At 38.5% G+C, this 18,914-nt stretch overlaps 1 protein-coding gene across 1 annotated transcript in view; it reads right to left on the bottom strand.

Annotated features, from left to right (window-relative positions):
* The window catches only part of LOC122162068 (titin-like), a 236,491-nt gene that overhangs the window by 45,490 nt on the left and 172,087 nt on the right, over positions 1-18,914 (bottom strand). Inside the window, exons 232-262 of the mRNA XM_042821962.1 lie at positions 18,847-18,914; positions 18,459-18,761; positions 18,059-18,340; positions 17,310-17,609; positions 16,911-17,213; positions 16,496-16,804; positions 16,133-16,414; positions 15,192-15,491; positions 14,749-15,042; positions 11,682-14,648; positions 11,263-11,583; positions 10,865-11,149; positions 10,350-10,649; positions 9,743-10,045; positions 8,422-8,697; positions 8,009-8,308; positions 7,602-7,904; positions 7,055-7,354; positions 6,645-6,932; positions 6,256-6,552; positions 5,837-6,139; positions 5,438-5,743; positions 4,204-4,491; positions 3,804-4,094; positions 3,401-3,688; positions 2,401-2,991; positions 2,204-2,308; positions 1,570-1,767; positions 1,181-1,477; positions 447-1,034; positions 49-351 (exon numbers count right to left, since the gene is read on the bottom strand). The exon at positions 18,847-18,914 is cut by the window's right edge and continues 235 nt beyond it. Of these exons, the coding sequence (XP_042677896.1) occupies positions 49-351; positions 447-1,034; positions 1,181-1,477; positions 1,570-1,767; positions 2,204-2,308; positions 2,401-2,991; positions 3,401-3,688; positions 3,804-4,094; positions 4,204-4,491; positions 5,438-5,743; positions 5,837-6,139; positions 6,256-6,552; positions 6,645-6,932; positions 7,055-7,354; positions 7,602-7,904; positions 8,009-8,308; positions 8,422-8,697; positions 9,743-10,045; positions 10,350-10,649; positions 10,865-11,149; positions 11,263-11,583; positions 11,682-14,648; positions 14,749-15,042; positions 15,192-15,491; positions 16,133-16,414; positions 16,496-16,804; positions 16,911-17,213; positions 17,310-17,609; positions 18,059-18,340; positions 18,459-18,761; positions 18,847-18,914 (11,939 nt within the window). The remainder of the gene's footprint in view (positions 1-48; positions 352-446; positions 1,035-1,180; positions 1,478-1,569; positions 1,768-2,203; positions 2,309-2,400; positions 2,992-3,400; positions 3,689-3,803; positions 4,095-4,203; positions 4,492-5,437; positions 5,744-5,836; positions 6,140-6,255; positions 6,553-6,644; positions 6,933-7,054; positions 7,355-7,601; positions 7,905-8,008; positions 8,309-8,421; positions 8,698-9,742; positions 10,046-10,349; positions 10,650-10,864; positions 11,150-11,262; positions 11,584-11,681; positions 14,649-14,748; positions 15,043-15,191; positions 15,492-16,132; positions 16,415-16,495; positions 16,805-16,910; positions 17,214-17,309; positions 17,610-18,058; positions 18,341-18,458; positions 18,762-18,846) is intronic.

Here is an 18,914-nt window from a genome sequence, read left to right as displayed (position 1 = left end):
AAATTATCCCCCAACCACCACTCAAAAATTAAAAAGCATGATACTAACATGCAACATCCTTGCACATGACTGAGTTTGAAGCATCACTTGGTGGTCCAACTCCCGCTCTGTTTTCTGCACTGACACGGAATTCGTATTCACTTCCTTCCAGGAGACCAGTTACTTTGCATCTAAGATCTGAAACTGGTTTCTTTGTTGCTCTGACCCATCTTAAACCTTTCTTTTCTCTCCGCTCCACATAGTAACCTGTGATTTCACTTCCGCCATCATCTACTGGCCTTTTCCAGGTAATTGTCACAGTATTTTTAGTCACATTTGTTACTTCTGGTTTTCCAGGAGGACCAGGGGGACCTGATAGAAAAGAAGAAAGTACAAAGTTCAGAAAAAAATCAAGTCCTCAGAGATTATTAAAAGTATACTTGAACTTCTTCGCTTGTTCAACTTACCAAATCTGTCCACCATTTTAACTGGTTCTGATTGTACTGGTTCACCCTTGCCATATTGATTTACTGCTGAGACACGGAAAACATACTCATTTCCTTGAATGAGTTTGCTAACAACATGCCTACAAGTCTCGATATTTTCAGCCACTAATGTCCAGAGCAATCGGCTAGTTTCTCTCTTTTCAAGAATATATGATTTGATTGGTGATCCACCATCTTCTGCAGGAGGTGACCATGTCAGAGTGGCTTTTTCTGCTGAAACATTGCTGATCTCAATAGGCCCTGGAGGTCCTGGAACATCTAAAACTTTCACATGTACACTCTCTTGTTTAGTGCCAAAAGGATTGGTTGCAGTGATTGTGTATTCTCCAGAATCCTTTCTGGTTGCATATTTGACAGTTAGGGTAGAAGAAGTGGGTGTAGTTTCAATGTGCACAAGCTCTGAAGGTCTAAAATCTTTTCCAGCTTTTGACCATGCTGAAGTCGGAGGTGGTTTACCACGAATACTAATAGCAGATACAGTAATTGTGTCTCCTGCTTTCACTGTTAAACCTTCCTTCAAAGTAGGTTCGATAACAATTGTTGGTGCCTCTGTAAAAACAAACAAACAAACCACCGATTCATTTACAAAGAAGATAGTAAAATAACCAGCCAAACAAACAAATAAACAAACAAAAAAAGGATTTGGCATGATATTAATTATTCAAATAGAATTAATTTTGATGCCATCTACATACCATACTCATCCTTGCATATTATGGTTCCTGTGGATTCAGATGGAGGACTGATAGCCCCAGCAGTGTTCTTAGCTCTAATTCTGAACTCATATTTGGAACCTTCAGTAAGGTCAGTTACAGTGAATGCACAGTCTGGAACATTCACATGATTAGCTTTAGTCCAAGTCTTCGAAGGCAAATCACGCTTTTCAACAATATAGCCAGTTAACTTATGTCCACCATCATATTTTGGTTCTGTCCAAATAAGTGTTACTGAGTTCCTTGTTACATTGATAACTTCAGGTTTCCCAGGAGGATCTTAAAGAAAAAATGGTAAACCATGGTCAAAAAACAGCGATTTCAGCTTTCAGAAGAATTTTTTTTTCATTTTGTTCTCCTTATAAACTTACCAATGGGATCAAGTGCCACAACAGGTTCAGATGGTGGACTTGGTTTACCTACTCCAGCTATATTGATTGCCATTACTCTGAACTCATACTCCAGTCCTTCAGTTAATCCTGTCACTCTGAAATCTTTCATTCTGATTGGAATTGTATTGGCTCTCTTCCACAAAAGACTATTTCTTTCTTTGAATTCGATATGATAACCTAGAAGATAAATGTGAGATGAAAATGAGAGGATTTCTAGAGATCTTCATTTACCACACATTTGCAAAATATCATACTGTTTGCATGGTATGTCACGTAGGAATCGCACAAGACAACACTGAAAACCAGATTAAGAAACAGATGTGGACATACATTACAGATGTATCTAAGAAAAACAGTGAGACGCTTGTAATGCAAATTGTACAGCCCCAAGTGATGTAACATGTAGCCGTGATAGTTTTTTGGTGCTTTGGCTGTTTTGTCTCTCTGCATAAAAACTTTCTTGGTTAGACACTTCCTGACTTCCTTCTTTTGAAATTAGGCCTTTTAGAAGATTCATCATACAGAAAGAATAGAAAGTAAAACAGTGAAATCAACCAATTATTCTCCCAAACTATTAAGAACCGGAATAGTAAGGAGGCTTTTGGGAATATACCTGTGATTGGTGAGCCTCCAGTACTTCTGGGATCTGTCCAAGTTAAAGATACAGAATCATGTCGAACATCAACAATGTTGGGGGGTGGAGGAGCATCAGGCACATCTAAACAATATTAAAAAATGCAGCATCATTAACAATGAATATCACCTCTAAAACCTTTTTATAACAATTGGAATATTATAATGATTACTTACCAAATGGATGTTTTGCAACAACAGGGTCAGATTTAAGACCTTCACCTACTCCATATTTATTTTCAGCCCTGATCCTGAACGTATATTCATTTCCTTCATGAAGCCGTGTAACTCTAAATGTAGTTTTCTGGACTGCAGAGGCACAAGTCACCCACTTATTGCTTATATTATCTCTTTTCTCTATAACATAGTTAGTGATTTCTGAACCACCATCATCTTTTGGAGGACCCCATTTTAAAGTCATGGCATCAGCTGTGACTTCATCAAATTTCACTGGACCTGTTGGTATGCCAGGTTTGCCAACAACTTTCACAGAAATGGTGCCTTCCTTGCTGCCAGCAACATTCTTCAGAGTGATTGTGTATTTTCCAGCATCAGCTTTCTGGCAGTCACGTACTAAAAGTGTTGTGTTTACTGCCGTAGATTCAAAAGCAACTCTTCCACTCTCAGTAAGTGCCTTGTCTTCATCTTTCTTCCAAGTTACAGTTGGGAAAGGCTTGCCTTTAATAGGGATTTTAAGACGGAAATTGCTACCCTCTTTAGCTACATAGCACAAATCAGGTAGATCTCTTAAATCAAGATCAGGTGCCACTGAAAAAAAAAAAAAAAAAAAAAAAAAAGAAAAAGATCAATTATTAAAGTAAGTGTAAATTCTGAGATAAAATTCAGATGCTCTTTTCAGAGAATCATAGAAAGGTCTGTGCTGAAAGTGACCTTAAAGACCATCTAATTCCAACCCCCATGTCAGTGACAGGGACATCTCCTACTAACTCAGGCTCCTCAAAGCCCTATCCAATCTGGCCTTAAACATCTCCATGAATGGGGCACGCACAGCTTCCCTGGGCCAGAGTTTTCCATGCTGCAGAGCCTCACCACCCTCACAGAAAAATTTTCTTCCTTTTAGAGGCATCTGATATACATGTACATACAGCAACGATGCTAAGCATGAAATAAATGTGGTTTGGTGAGTGAATTAATTATCTTTTAAGTTGCTTCATACCAACATCATCTCTTGCCACAATTGTGAGCTCCCTTGGAGTTCCATATCCAGCATCATTTTGGGCTCTAACTCTGAACGTGTATTCTTGACCTTCCTTTAGGTCTCTCATTGAATAATGAAGGTTCTTTGACCGCATCACTTCTTGCCACTTATCTTCACCAATGAGAACTTCCACAACATAGGCAAAAATACGGCTTCCACCATCACTGATAGGCTTTTTCCATACTAAATTGCAAGATGATTTTGTTACAGCTGAAGCTTTTAGATCCACAACTGGCCCGGGTGTTTCTAGAAGAGGAAAAAAAGTATAGTTAGTGTCCTTTCAGGCTAAAAAAAAAAAAAAAAAAAAAAAAAAAAAAAGAATTGAATATCAAAATAGGAGAAATTGACTGATTTTTCTTACCAGAAGCTTTAACAGCATCACGAGTTTCACAGGGGTCTCCGATACCATATTCATTTTCAGCAAAAACCCTGAAGAAGTAGGATTTGCCTTCTTCTAAGTTAGTTATCCTGTAGCTTGTCTTTGGACATTCTGCTGTTACTGTGGACCATGACTTTCTTTCTGCATCACGTTTTTCAACAACATAATTTGTGATTGGACTGCCACCATCAATTAGTGGAGGTTCCCATGTTATATAAGCAGAATCTTTAGATGCTTCCTTTACAACAAGGTTAACAGGAGGGCCTGGAGTATCTAGATAAGCACAAATCCCATGGATTTAATTTAGTAAATGAGATGCAAGAAAAAAAAAAGTTACAAATTGAACCATTATATTATTCTGGGGGAAAACTCTGGCACTTACCAAGTACTTTCACAACAATGGTGTATGCCTTTTTACCACAACTATTCTCCAGACTGAGGACGTATCTTCCAGCATCGTATTTGTTTACATTTTCACAGCGCAGGAAGGTATCAAAATCAGTTGATTTGATCTCTAATCCTTGTCTGTCTCTTAAGTTGGCACCCACTTTAGACCACGTAATCTTGGGAGGTGGTCGTCCTCTTACCGGCACATAAAGTCTCATTGTGACTCCAGCGCGTAATACAAGTACTTTCCTTAGTTCTGCATCAAGTTCTCCTTCAGGAGGAACTGTTAAACAAAAATGAGGTGATTAAAACATAACCTTTATGATGACTATCACTAAGGTTTCTCTGACAAGAGTACTGCTTTACAGGCATTCCACTAGATTAACCAATTCTTTTGTCCATGATGATATTAGTGAGTTTGTGTCCTGATTCTCATTTCAAGATCAAGTATAGACTTTGCCATCATTTCCATTATTTTTTTCCATCGTTTACATTACTTATCATATAAAAAGGACTCTAATTTCCTCCATAATTCAAAGGAGTACGAAGTCTGTACTACTTTTCTTGAACCAAAGCAGTTCTGTGAAGGAATGATTTTCTATGTATGGCAAAATGAATATAGAAGCCAGTACAGCTCTTAGGAAATAAGTCTCACAGAATCACAGGACTTGGAAGGGATCTCTGAAGACCATCAGATCCAATCTCCCTGCTAAAACAGGTTCCCTGTAGAAGGTTACACAGGAAAATCTGGTTGGGTTTTATGTATCTCCAGTGAAAGAGATCCACAACCTCTCCAGGTAGTCTGTTCCTGTGCTCTGGCATCCTCTAAATAAAAGTTCTTCTTCATGTTCAGATGGAATTTCCTGCGTTCCAGTTTACGTTTACATAGTGTCACGCACAGACTCTTAGAATAATAATTTTGGCTTCAAATTATTTAGAAGACATGAAGACTACCTGAAAAGTCTGATTTATGATTAGTAAGAGAAAAAATAGGAAGTGGAAGAGTATCTGGCATATAAATGAAAAATGCACACACCAGTACAATTCTTCTCAGTTCCTAACTGCCCCATTTTTTTCCAAATTAGTTACTTTTAAACAACATTCCTTTGAGAAATGACACATTCCAAACTAATCCTTTTTTAAATGATGTGTGACAAACCCTTCATTTAAAAGCCATCCCATGAATTAAAACAAAAGTGAACATGATAATATACTTTCCACGAACATACTTAAAATATCTTTCGCAGTGTGTTTATCAGGGACATCACTTGGATCACTGTATCCAATCTTATTGACAGCATATATGCGGAACTGATACTCTGTATCTTCCATCAGCCCTGTTACCACAAAGTGTGTAGCCTGTAAGTTCTTGGGAAGATTGCATCTGACCCAGTTGTCTGTGTCAGCTCTTTTTGATTCTACTAGATAACCAATAATAGGGCTTCCACCATCATATGCTGGTTTGCTCCATGACAGGCTTATTGAATTACGAGTAGTGTCAACCACCTTTGGGAAAGCAGGTGGGCCAGGAGGATCTGAGAATTAAAACAGCAGAAAGTTAATTATACCAAATGCTGTACAAAAATATTTGGAAATACCATGGAAAATATCTGAGACTTTAAGCTTACATTGAGGATCACGAGCATACACCGCTTTGGATGGTGCACTAGGCTTGCCAGGTCCAGCCTTATTCAATGCGATCACCCGGAACTCGTATTCTGTTCCTTCTTGGAGTCCTGCAGCCTTAACAGTTCTTTCAATGACAGGCTTCCTGTTTACCTTTGTCCAGGTAAGAGCTTTAGTTTCACGCTTCTCAAGTATATAACCAGTTATTGGGGACCCACCATCATTAGCTGGTGGCTTCCAGCTAACAGTCATAAAGTCTTTTGTTACATTACTGATTACTGGTGGATCACAAGGTCCAGGTACATCTGTAAAGATTTATTTGAAAGTTATGTTGACATCCATAAGTGTATACAAAAAAAAAAAAAAAAAAAACAACCCACAAAAAACAGTGACTTGTGAAGATAGCCTGCTAAACACTTACCATATGGATTCTTAGCAACTGCTGATTCAGTCAATATAGGGTCTCCAACACCATATTTGTTCTCAGCACATATACGGAACTGGTACTCATGCCCTTCTATTAGTTTCTCCACTGTGCAACTTGTAATGGGTATAGTGGCGCTGACCTGAGCCCAGTTTGGTCTGCTTGTTTCACGTTTGTCAACAATGTAATTAGTAATTTCTGAACCTCCATCTTCTAGAGGAGGCTCCCAAGAAAGCATTGCATGATCTGCATACATATGCTTGATTTTTACAGAGGCTGGAGGACCAGGCTTATCTAGAAGAATAAACAACAGTATGTGATACCACTAGCTCTTGCTATATAATTTAACCACAAATGCATTTATTAACAGATGGTCTTTAGCTTACCAAGTACTTTAAGCCTAATAGTTGCTGACTTTGATCCACTTGGATTTTCAGCAGTTATAGTATAGTCTCCTGTTTGCTTCCTGTTAACACTGAACAGCTCAACAACAGCAAGATTTCTCTTAGTAGTTATCTTAACACCTTCTGATGGCTTTAAATGTTCTCCTTCTTTCTTCCAAGTGATGGTTGGCATTGGTTTTCCATATACTTTGGCCTCCAGACGTACATTAGTTCCAGCTTTTACTGTTAGCTGTGATTGCATAGATAGATCCAACTCTATTCTGGGAGGAACTGAAGGGAAAGAGCACAAGATTTAATCAGTTTAGTAAGAGGTAAGCATCCCATTCTTCTCATGACTATTAGTTCAATATGGATAGATTCTCAGAGTTCTCAAATGTTTTTGCATTTCTCACCATTTTCTGGGTGAATGGTCACCGGATCAGAAGGTTCTGAAGGTCGGCTAATATTAACTGCTGTCTTAGCAATTGCTCTAAATTGATATTGAGCATTTTCTTCCAGATCAGTAGCAGTGTACTCTTCCAGAGGTATTTGATGTGGAGTTGTATTGCACCGGACCCACTTGTCACCAGGTAATTTGCAAGCTTCAACAAAGTAGCCAATAAGCTTGCTACCACCATCATGCTTTGGTCTTGTCCATACCAGCGATGCAGTACTCTTAGTGACATCAATAACTTCAGGTTTTCCAGGAGGATCTAGGAGTAAGATCATGTTTTAGTCTGGTGTTTTGTTGCTGTTTTTTAATAGCTACTATATTAATAAATATATTTAAAATATATATGAAATATTTAACAGATCTGGATCCGGTCTACAGTATGACCATATAACGCATTCACAGCAAACATGAAAACAAAAGTGCAAACTCTATGAAGAATTGCAGATACATTTGAAATGATCATAAAAACAGTAGTCTGTTGCTACTCAGTGGTTTGTCTGGCTTACCGACTGGTGTCCTTGCCGTGACAATCTCAGTTGGTTTACTAGGTTTACTTGCTCCAGCTCTGTTCAGTGCATAAATTCTGAAAGCATACTCAAGACCTTCAATGAGCCCCACACAAGGGTACTCTGTGGAACGCACAGCTGTATCATTAGCTTTCACCCACAGCAAGCTGTTCCTTTCTTTGCGTTCAATAAGATAACCAGTGATTGGACTGCCTCCATCACTATCTGGTCTATCCCAGGCAACAAAAATGCAGTCCTTATTAACCTTGGTAATACGTGCATTCTTTGGTTCACTGGGTACATCTAGACAGAAATACAAGAATTGATATAAATCTCACATGTTTTCTTATTAGGAAGGGAAAAAAAAAAAAAGAAAAGAGAGATGTTGCTGTGAAAATCTGACATACCAAATGGGAACCTTGCAATCATCTTGTCAGAATTAAGTGGCTCAGAAATCCCAAAACGATTTTCAGCACGAACACGGAACATGTATTCTTCTCCAGGAATCAGTTTTCCAATTCTGCAGCTTGTCTTTGTGACAGAAGCTAAAGCTGTTACCCAGTCTCCTCGGCTTACATCACATTTTTCAACTACATAGTTGGTAATGTTACTGCCACCATCTTCAAGAGGTATATGCCATGCAAGAGTGCAAGCATCAGCATCTATTTCAGAAATGTCAAATGGAGGCTGTGGTGGACCTGGCTTATCTACAAAAAGAAACACATTGAAAGTTATGAAGGAAAATGGAAACCACTGGAACATACTAAAACTAGTTTTGTATAAAATCGGATTTTTAAGAAAGTAATTAAATGATACATACCCATGACTATCACTCTGATTTTCTGACTGTCAGTACCAGAGCTGTTTTCTGCAGTAAGAGTGTAAAAACCAGAATCTTTCCTAGTCACATCCTTAATGATAAGAACAGAAGACTTTTCTGCTTTATGCACAGCAAGGCGACTGGATGTGATTACATCTTCATCTCCTTTCAGCCATTTACAAACTGGCTGAGGTTTCCCATATACGTGAGCTTCAATTCTCAGCTTCTTCCCAGCTTTAATGTGAACATGATCAGGCATCAGGATCTTAGGTGGGACTGGAAAAAAACAGACAGTGACATATAAATTCAACTTCTATGACTTATCAATTCACTTCTCATGCTTTCATGTGAAAGTTCTTCTCATCTCCCTCAAGTGGAATAACAAGTAGGAACAACTTGATAATTTTTAATTTAGGTCCACTTATGAACAACTAGGATTTTGCAGTGTGCAATATCCATGCTAGTCTTACTTTTGCATTCTCATACAGATTATAAGAAAAAAAATCTCAGTTTGAATTTCTTGCACACTGAACGAATCGCACAACTCCTATGAAATCTGACATGGATAACCTATTGTACAGATGAGTTCCTACTTTCTACAAGACAGACATGAAGGAGAAGAAAAGAAAGACTGAAATTCTCACTGAATTTAATCTGTTTCCACAGCCTATCTTTTTACTACTTTTGAATCACTCTTCAAACTAGAGCCCCTTTCCTAATGTTTGCACAAATTTTTGTTGCCTTCCAATAGAAGACTGTCCATACGTTTAGTGTACTTTTCTTCCTGCCCCTGTCTAGTTTTCATTCTCTGTTGATCCTGTACCTCTCTCCACATCACAGATGAAGGAGGCTGTTCTTAATTTTTGCACACTCTTATGTCTTCCTTTGCCTGAAGTACTCCACTAGGCTGGTATGTCCTCCACCCCTGTTTTAGCTTTACATTCCCGAGTTACTCTACAAAACAAGCAACATTTTCTCTCTTATCTCAAAAGAACAACCACTTCAAAGCCCACTTATCTCACTCTACTGTTGACCTACTGTTCCCCTTTTCTCTTTCATTTTAAGTAAATTGGATATATTTATTATCTCTCCCTAATTCCTGTCTTCTGGCTCCAACTGAAGCAATGCACACAATATTGTTTAATAAGTCATGCTCATCCTTTTTGACCTGTGAAAATATCCAGTACAGTTAATCATAATCCTCAAGATGACTTCATCAAGTAATTGGCTTCTTAGGTCTCAAACTTAGAACAAGAATGCTTGCCTATTTTATTGCTAAGGAGAGCATTGTAACAAGGGTAAAATCGAATTAGGTACTTACTGAGTTGTTCTTTAATTTCAAATACTCCTTCAGCTTCTCTTGGAAAACTTACTCCAACAGCATTTCGAGCTGCCACTCTAAATTTGTACTTTTTTCCTTCTTTCAGACCAGCAACAACAATAGAGAGGTCTTTGACTACTGAATATTCTGTCCAACGATCTTCTGGTTGTTCATCTTCTTTGTAGCTAACAATATACCCATCAACTTTTGAACCTCCATCACGCAGTGGTGGCAGCCAGCCTAAAGTAGCACTGTTCTTTGTAATTTCAGTAACTTCAAGTTTTCTTGGTGGATCAGGTTCACCTTTAGGAGTGGGAAAAAGAGAAGGAGAGGTAAAGAAACATTAAACAATGAATTACCAAGATTTTCTGAATTGTTGGATGCTATTTATGTTAATTCAACTAGTGAAATATAGAAAAGAGGAAACTTTTTGAAAAATTGTGAAAATACTGCATTCACATGTGTTATCTGAAAGTAACTGATGCAAATATTTATGACACTGAGTAGATAGTAGCATTATCCTGTTTAGAAATAACTGCTTTAAAAAAAAATCCCAAATCTTACTTAATCATAGAAAACAATGTAATATGCATAAAAGCATACTTACTTAAGGGATCTGTTGCTAGGACTGGTTTTGGTATGTCACTTGGAACACCTGATCCATATTCATTTACCGCTGTTACTCTGAAGTAATATTCATTTCCAGGTACAAGGTTAGCTATTTGGAAACTAGTTTTCTTTAGCTCTGCAGTGACTGTTCCCCAAGTCTTCCTGTCAGCCTCACGTTTCTGCAGGATGTAATGAGTCACTGGGCTACCGCCATCATTCTCTGGAGGTGCCCATGAGAGATGGCATGACATCTTGGTGACATCTGAAGCTCTGAAGTCCGACACAGGTCCAGGAGTATCTATAAAGAAATTTCAATTTATGCAAGTCATTGTATTGAAAATTCTTCAAATTACAATTAAGGAGTACTAACAGGATGTTACACAATCAGAGACAGTGTTAGCCAATATATTTACTTGTGCTCAAAAACTTCAGCATTAGTGGGCATAAAGATTTCTGTAATGAACATACAATATTATTAAAACAATGTCTGCAGATAGTTTTCTGGTTACTTACCCAGAACTCTAACGTTCACAAACACAGCCTTTTCTCCAGCTACATTGACGAGTGTCAATGAATATTTGCCTGAGTCATCACGTGTTGAATCAGGGATAACACAGAAGGCCATAGTGTCAACCAGATCAACTTGTCCTTTTCTGATGACGTTATCAATACCCATTCTCCTCCAAGTGACTTTTGGTGCTGGGCGACCTCTAATAATGGCAAAAAGTCTGATAGGACATCCTGCTCTTACTGTGACTAACTTTCTCATGCTTGCATCCAATTCAATCTCAGGAGGTTCTAAAAGATAAATTTACAGAAATAAAATTCAAAGTTTAGGACATGAAATAAGTTAAAAACAGAGCAAATAAAGATTGCATGCAAAAACTCATAGCAAAAATGGGAAAACTTACCAAGTATTTCTTTGGGAGACACAGCTTCTTTCAGTTCTGCTGGCCGGCCAAGGCCAACCTGATTTTGGGCAGAAACTCTGAACTCATATAATTGTTTCTCATCCAGACTGGTGGCCGTAAATTCTGTATGAATAACTTGAGCAGCAACATTGCATCGTTTCCACCCTGCTTCAGGATCGGCACCTTCCACTTTTGGTCTAATTTCCACAACATATCCAATAATTGGAGCACCACCGTCGTACACTGGTTTTCCCCAGCCAAGGGTTATTGAACTCTTTGTACTATCAACCACCCTCAAGTTGGTGGGAGGACCAGGTGGTTCTGAAAGGCAATAAAAATTACAGATAAGAATACAGTTATGCAATTTAACAATCTGTTTACATTAAAACAAAATAAGGTAGAATATAACAGTATTATACCTATTGGGTCTTTTGCTACTACTGGTCTTGATGGCAAGCTTGGTTCTCCAAGTCCAACTTCATTTTCAGCACTGACACGGAACTGATATTCATGACCAGGGATGAGATTAGTAACCTTCTTGCGTCTCTCTGGAATAGCAGTTTTAGTAACTGGAACCCATCTTAATGATCGTTTCTCTTTCTTCTCTAAGATGTATCCTGTAATTGACTTGCCACCATCGTATTCTGGTGGATTCCAAACGACAGTCATCTCTTCTTTGCTTACTCTTGTTACCTCTGGAGGGTCAGGGCGTCCAGGTCTATCAAATTTAGTTTTTGCGATAATTGGGTGTGTTTCTGTTGGTGGACCAGTGCCCATCTTATTCTCTGCACGAACTCTGAATATATATTCATTACCCTCAATGAGGCGTGTTACATTTGCATAGTTAGTTAGGACAGAAGAAGAGTATGTAGACCAAACCATACGCTTGCTTTCACACTTTTCTAGGATGTAGTTTTGTATTTCACAACCGCCATCATCCTCTGGAGGTTCCCAGGTAACAGTACATCTGTCACTTGAAATATCAGTGACTTTCAAGTTTCTTACAGGACCTGGTTTATCCAAAACAATAACAGTAGCATATGCTACAAAACTACCAGCTGTGTTAGTCGCAGTAATCACATATTTCCCACCATCACTACGCCTTGATTTTGCGAGAACAAACTTTGATGTGTCAGATGTTGTTTCAATGCTGACTCTTGGAGACCTTGTAAGATCCATTGCATCTTTGTCTTTTGTCCATGCAACTTCAGGCTGTGGTTTTCCTCTGACTCCAGCCTCAATTCTAATTGTGTCACCAGCTTTCACTGTTAGTACCCCGCTTAACTTCAAGTCCAGCACTGGTTTCTGCAGATCTTCCTTCACAACAACTTCAGCAGTTTTTACCCAGTCACTTTCACCTGCCTCATTCTTGGTTTGAACTCTGAATTGGTAAATCTTATTTTCAATACATTTATCAACCATGTAGTGTGTTTCTTTAATGCTGCCTTTATGAACCCTTTCCCATTCATCTGAATCTTTCAGTTTTCTCTCCACATGATAACTTAAATTCGGGCTTCCACCATCATAATCTGGTCTTCTCCATTTCAGAAATACAAATGTTTTTCCTTTCTCCGCAATGTGAAGATTTTCCGGCTCTCCAGGCTTGTCAATAGGATTTATGGCAAGGATGGGAGTTTTGGTCTCAATGCAAGGACCTGGACCTATTTTGTTTTCTGCACAAACTCTAAAGAAGTATTCACGGTTCTCTATAAGATTTGCCTTTACTAACCGTTTAGTGACATCAGAGGACACAATTGACCACCCCCTCTGATTTGGTTGACGGTACTCTACAATATAATTTGTGATTTCTGAGCCACCATTGTCCACTGGACTCTCCCAAGCAATCATACAAGAATCTTTTGTGACATAGCTTATTTTCAGGTTCTGACATGGTCCGGGTCTGTCAAGTACATTCACAATGGCAAAACCTTGAGCATGTCCACAGCTGTTCTTAGCTGCTATTATATACTTGCCATGATCAGATCTTTTGGCTTCTTTTACTTGCAGTCCAACATTAGGTAGATCATGGATTATTTCAATGCGTTTTTCCTGTACCAAAACTTTGCCGTCCTTAGACCACGTTATGTCAGGATCTGGCCTACCTTTTACTTTGCCAGTAATATGGATTGTTTGGCCTACTCGGACAGTAATTAAGTCTCGACAAGTCACATCTAAGCTTACTTCTGGAGGAGAAAGAATATCCTTTGCATGTACAGTTTCTGCCAGTTCTCTTGGCTCTCCCTCTCCTACAATGTTGACAGCTTTTATTCGGAATTTATATTCATTTCCTTCTATTAACCCAGGTACTCTAAAGGCACATTGTCTGATGAGATCATCTTTATTAATCCTGTTCCACTGTGTAGTTCCAGTTTTCTGGCATTCCACAATATATCCCAGAATTGGGCTGCCACCATCTTTGAGGGGTTTTGTCCAAACTAGATCAGCTGTTTCTCTGGTTTTATCTTTTAATTTTGGATTAATGGGTGGTCCAGGAGGAGTGATAGGACGTGACGCCTTTATTGGATCAGAGCTTGGAGACGGCTTGCTTAAGCCCACCATGTTTTCTGCAAAAACTCTGAATTCATATGTGTTGCCTTCAAAGAGACCAGTGACTCTGTATTTCATATCAAGTATTGGTGTCTTATTGACACGCACCCATTTACCAGATGCTTCTCGACGCTCAAGTATATAACCAGTTATTGGAGTTCCACCATCTGACATTGGTAGGGTCCAAGATACTGTTGCAGCATTTTCTGTAATATCAAACACTATTGGTTTACCAGGTGGGGATGGTGGATCAAACATATATTTAGCAACTGTTGGTTCTGAATCAAGAGGCGCACCAATGCCTATCTTATTTTCTGCCCGAACACGGAAAATATATTCACAGCCTTTCTGCAGTCGTGGAATCTTAATTTTTGTGTGACTTGTTCCAGAGCTAACTACTCCCCAAGTCTCTTTCTTTGATTGACGCTTCTCAACAATATAATTTATTATAGGACTCCCACCATCGTCTTTAGGAGGGCGCCAAGAGATAACCATATGTTCTGGTGTTACTTCAAGAATATTAATAGGACCAGTCGGAGGGCCAGGAACATCCAAAACTGTAAGATGTAGAGCAACAGTTTTGTGGCCAGCTGCATTAGATACTGTGAGTAGATATTCTCCCGTATCTTTTCTTACACAGTCTTTGATGGTAAGTACAGTTGAATAATTGTCAGTCTCTATCTTGTGTCTGCCTTCCGTCTTAATTTCAGTGTCATCAGTAACCCATTTTGCAGTGGGAACTGGCACACCTCTCATAATTGCAGGAAGTCTCACTGTGGTACCAGCTTTAACAACAAGACCTTCAATTAACTTCACATCTAGTTCTACAGATGGAGGTACTGAAATGAGAAAAAAACAGAAATTGCATTATGGTTTTCAGAGAGTATAGTTAAAGGAGAGAAAGAATCAGTGAAACAATACAAAAAAGCTAAAAATTACCTAGTTTTTCTTGACATTCTATTGGTATCGTTGTATCTGGAAGGCTGAGACCCACAATATTTTGAGCTTTCACACGGAATTTGTATATTTTTCCTTTTTGTAGGCCTGTAACAACACAGTCTAGCATTGGGACTGTTTGGAACTTTGTCCACTCATCTGCACCATCTTCCTGATATTCTACCAAATATCCAGTTATCTCAGCACCGCCATCACGATCTGGTCTATTCCAAACAAGGGAAACTTCAGTCTTGTCAACATCTACGTGATGCAGATTCTTCGGTGGCCCAGGAGGATCTTTTAAAACATAAAACCCACATCAGTTAATAGATGGCCGACCCATCTGATAGTACACTCAACAATATTCACATTAGTTCCAACAGGACCATTTCAAAAATTACAGAGAACAACATAAATAAAACAAATCATAACTGAGTAACACTTACGCAGTGGATCTATTGCTTTAATTGGCTTGAGTGTTTCCACATATGGTCCTCTACCAAACAGATTCTCAGCTGCAACTCGGAAAAGATACTGAGTGCCTTCCATGAGATATTTAGCCATGTGACTGCGTTTCTTGGAGGTCGATGAGACAGATACCCACTGTGCAGAAGCTACATCTTTCCTTTCCACCACATAGTTGGTAATAACAGAGCCACCATCATCTTCTGGTTCCTTCCATGTCAGGTAGCAAGAATCACTTCTAACATCACTGACTTGCAGATTTCTAGGTGGACCAGGCTTATCTAATAACATTGAAAACAAATCCGTTATCTATTTGATAATCAAAGATTTTTTTTTTTATTTAAATTTAGTAGATTCTAAGAGGAAAAAAAAAAAACCAAACATATTTCCTGTGTCAATCTTTTTTTTCTACTGTGTATTTTATCACAGAATCATAGAATGGCCTAGGTTGAAAGGGACCACAATGATCATCAAGTTTCAACCCCCTGCTACGTGCAGGGTCTCCAACCACTAGACCAGGCTGCCCAGAATCACATCCAGCCTGGCCTTGAATGCTTCCAGGGATGGGGCATCCACAACCTCCTTGGGTAACCTGTTCCAGTGTGTCACCACCCTCTGTGTGGAAAAACTTCCTCCTAATATCTAACCTAAACCTCCCCTGCCTCAGTTTAAAACCATTCCCCCTTGTCCTATCATTATCCACCCTTGTACACAGCTGTTCCTCCTCCTGTTTATATGCTCCCTTCAAGTACCGGAAGCCACGATGAGGTCTCCCCAGAGCCTTCTCTTCTCCAAGCTAAACAAGCCCAGTTCCCTCAACCTTTCCTTATATCTCAATTTGTTGATATTTTCCTGACATTCTTTCATTTCTTAATCTCAAATTAAAGAATAAAACCAGGCAAGTAACATAAAAAAAGATTACCTAAGACAAGAACTTTCACTGAAACAGTCTTTGAACCAGCTGGATTTTCAACTGTCAGGGAGTAAATTCCACCATCTTCATGGGCAGCGTTACGAATTTCAAGCTTACTGCCAACACCTGTAACCTCAATATCAGCTTTGGGTGAGACTTCCTTGTCTTCTTTCTTCCAAGAAACTTTTGGAAACGGAACACCTTTAATAACAGCACTAAGTCTCAGTGTATCTCCTGCTCTTACATGCTGTTCCCGGGCCATATTAGCATCAAGTATCAGCTCAGGAGGTTCTGGAATCAAAATAAGTTTTTTTAGAAATTGAGAAAACAAGTCCCTTCCTAAGTAAACTCATCTGACTTTATTACACTCACCAAGTCTGTCCTTTACTTCTACTGGATCAGGAACATAGGCTGGTTCAGATTCACCTGCTGCATTGACTGCCATGACCCTGAACTTATAGGTCAAACCCTCAGTAAGTCCAGTGACTTTATATTTTGTCTCAGGACAAGAATCTGGTGTAAGATTGGCCTTTTTCCATTCTTCATCTCCAACCTTCTGATATTCAACAAGGTAGCCAATTATCTTTCCATTACCATCATGGCGTGGTGGTTGCCAAGTCAAGTCAACAGAATTCTTAGTTTTATCTACTGCTTCCGGATTAACAGGTGGACTTGGTTTTACTGTTGCAAAGAAAAAAGGAAAAAAGGAAAATATTTTAAAGGATTTCTAAGTGAAAGTAAGAGTGCATTAAAGCTTCTATGAAAAAAAGCAAATTTAATACTTTACCAATTGGATCTCTAGCAAAAATTGGCTTTGATGGTGGACTAGGATTACCAACACCAATTTCATTTTCTGCTGAAACACGGAATTCATACTGGCAGCCTTCAAGGAGGTCAGGTACTTTGAACTGAGTACTTGGGAAAATTGGGTCTTTGGTAACTCTGACCCATCTAGTAGCCATTGTTTCCTTCTTTTCCACAATATAGTTTGTTATTGGCTTGCCTCCATCATATGGTTTGTTCCAAACTACTACTGCAGAGTCTTTTGTAACATCCTTAATAACTGGTTGTTCAGGTGCATCAGGAACACCTGGGGAAAAAAAAGCCCACAAGAGTTCATGAGGGCAACAGACAGAGTAAAGATTACAATATCAAAATAAGATAAACAAGCAAACAAGTGACGTACTGAAACGGTCCTTGGCTTTCATCTCATCAGAGATGAGAGGATCACTTATGCCATAGAGATTTTCAGCATAAATTCGAACTTGATATTCTCTTCCTTCAAGCAGCTTAGGAATTTTGCATGTTGTCTTAACTGTAGCAGATGTAACTGGCATCCACAGGTCTCTGTGTGTATCCCTCTTCTCAATAATGTAGTTTGTAATTTCACTGCCTCCATCATCAAGTGGAGGTTTCCAGGAAACTATCATATGATCTTTATGAACTTCATCAAATATAACTGGACCCACTGGAGGTGACGGGCGATCTGTTTAAGAAAAAAATAAATCATACCCTTGTTCTTATAAAATCTTCAAACAATAACAGAGATTAAACCAGTGTTAATACAGTAAAAACATTATGAAAATAGAACCCCAGCATCTATTTTTAATAAGGAATCAAAATCTCGAAGTTATTCCTACCTTAATGCTTGTCTGACTCACTGAACCTAATTTCTTAATGCTTATAAAGTATTTAGTGACTGACATTTTCTACAGTAAATTGATATTCTTGAAATGCTTGTGGAAATATATATTCATGCAGAATAAATTAAGGCAGAGTTAACTATGAACTCAATAAATAATATTTCAATAAAAATAAGAGTGTAATAAATCAGAATATTATAATAAAGGACACAGTTTTTTCATTTCATATAATTCAATGAATTTGAATTATAATGAAACATTAAAGGCAGTACTAATGTTCAGAGAAACCTACCAACAACAGTAACTTGACAAAACCCTTTTCTTGATCCTGTGCTGTTCTCTACAATAACACAGTATTTGCCTGAATCTTCACGGACAGATTTTAGTACCCCCAGACAAAGTGTTGTAGGAGTTGTCTTAATCTTTGTACGGTTATCTTCTTTCAAAACAATATCATCCCTCAGCCAAGTAATCTTTGGTGTAGGCTTTCCTGAGTAACGTCCAGTTAGGCTGAAAGCTTCACCAACCCGAACAATAAGTTTGTCTCTGAAGTCAAGGTCAAGTGTTGGAGGAGCTGAAAGATGAAATTAAAAAATATGATTTCCACAAATGTCAGCAATATTAGTAAGAAAAAGTAAGGAATCAGTAAGAATGATCATTATTTTCAAAAGAAATATGAAAAAGGTACGTACCGATTTCATCCCTGCATGTGATTGGTTTTGTGCAAAATGATGGCTTGCCTTGCCCCACAATGTTGCAAGCACTCACACGATATTCATAGGTGTCACCCTCTTTCAAGCCTTCTACAGTATATTTCCTATCAAGCATTTTCTCCTTAGTAACTCTGTGGAATTTTTCTTTTCCAATGAGACGACTCTCCAGAACATACATGGTGATATCCGAGCCTCCATTATATTTTGGAGGATTCCAAGTTAATGTAACAGAGTTCTTTGTAACTGCTTTAACCTCCAGGTCTTCAGGACGGTCAGGAACAGCTGTGAACAAACACAAAAATACGTTAAACTCATTTTCCTGCAGATTCATCTCATGACAATAACTTACACCACATAATCAACTTACTTATTGGATCTCTAATGATAAGTTCTTTTGTTGTCTCTGTGAAAGGACCCATGCCAATAATATTCTCT

Source organism: Centrocercus urophasianus, unplaced genomic scaffold (genome assembly GCF_019232065.1).
Source record: "Centrocercus urophasianus isolate 14NV4802_14NV808 unplaced genomic scaffold, USGS_Curo_1.0 seq_20, whole genome shotgun sequence".
In the NCBI taxonomy this organism is placed as follows: domain Eukaryota; kingdom Metazoa; phylum Chordata; class Aves; order Galliformes; family Phasianidae; genus Centrocercus; species Centrocercus urophasianus.
This window is presented reverse-complemented; position numbering and strand designations above follow the sequence as displayed.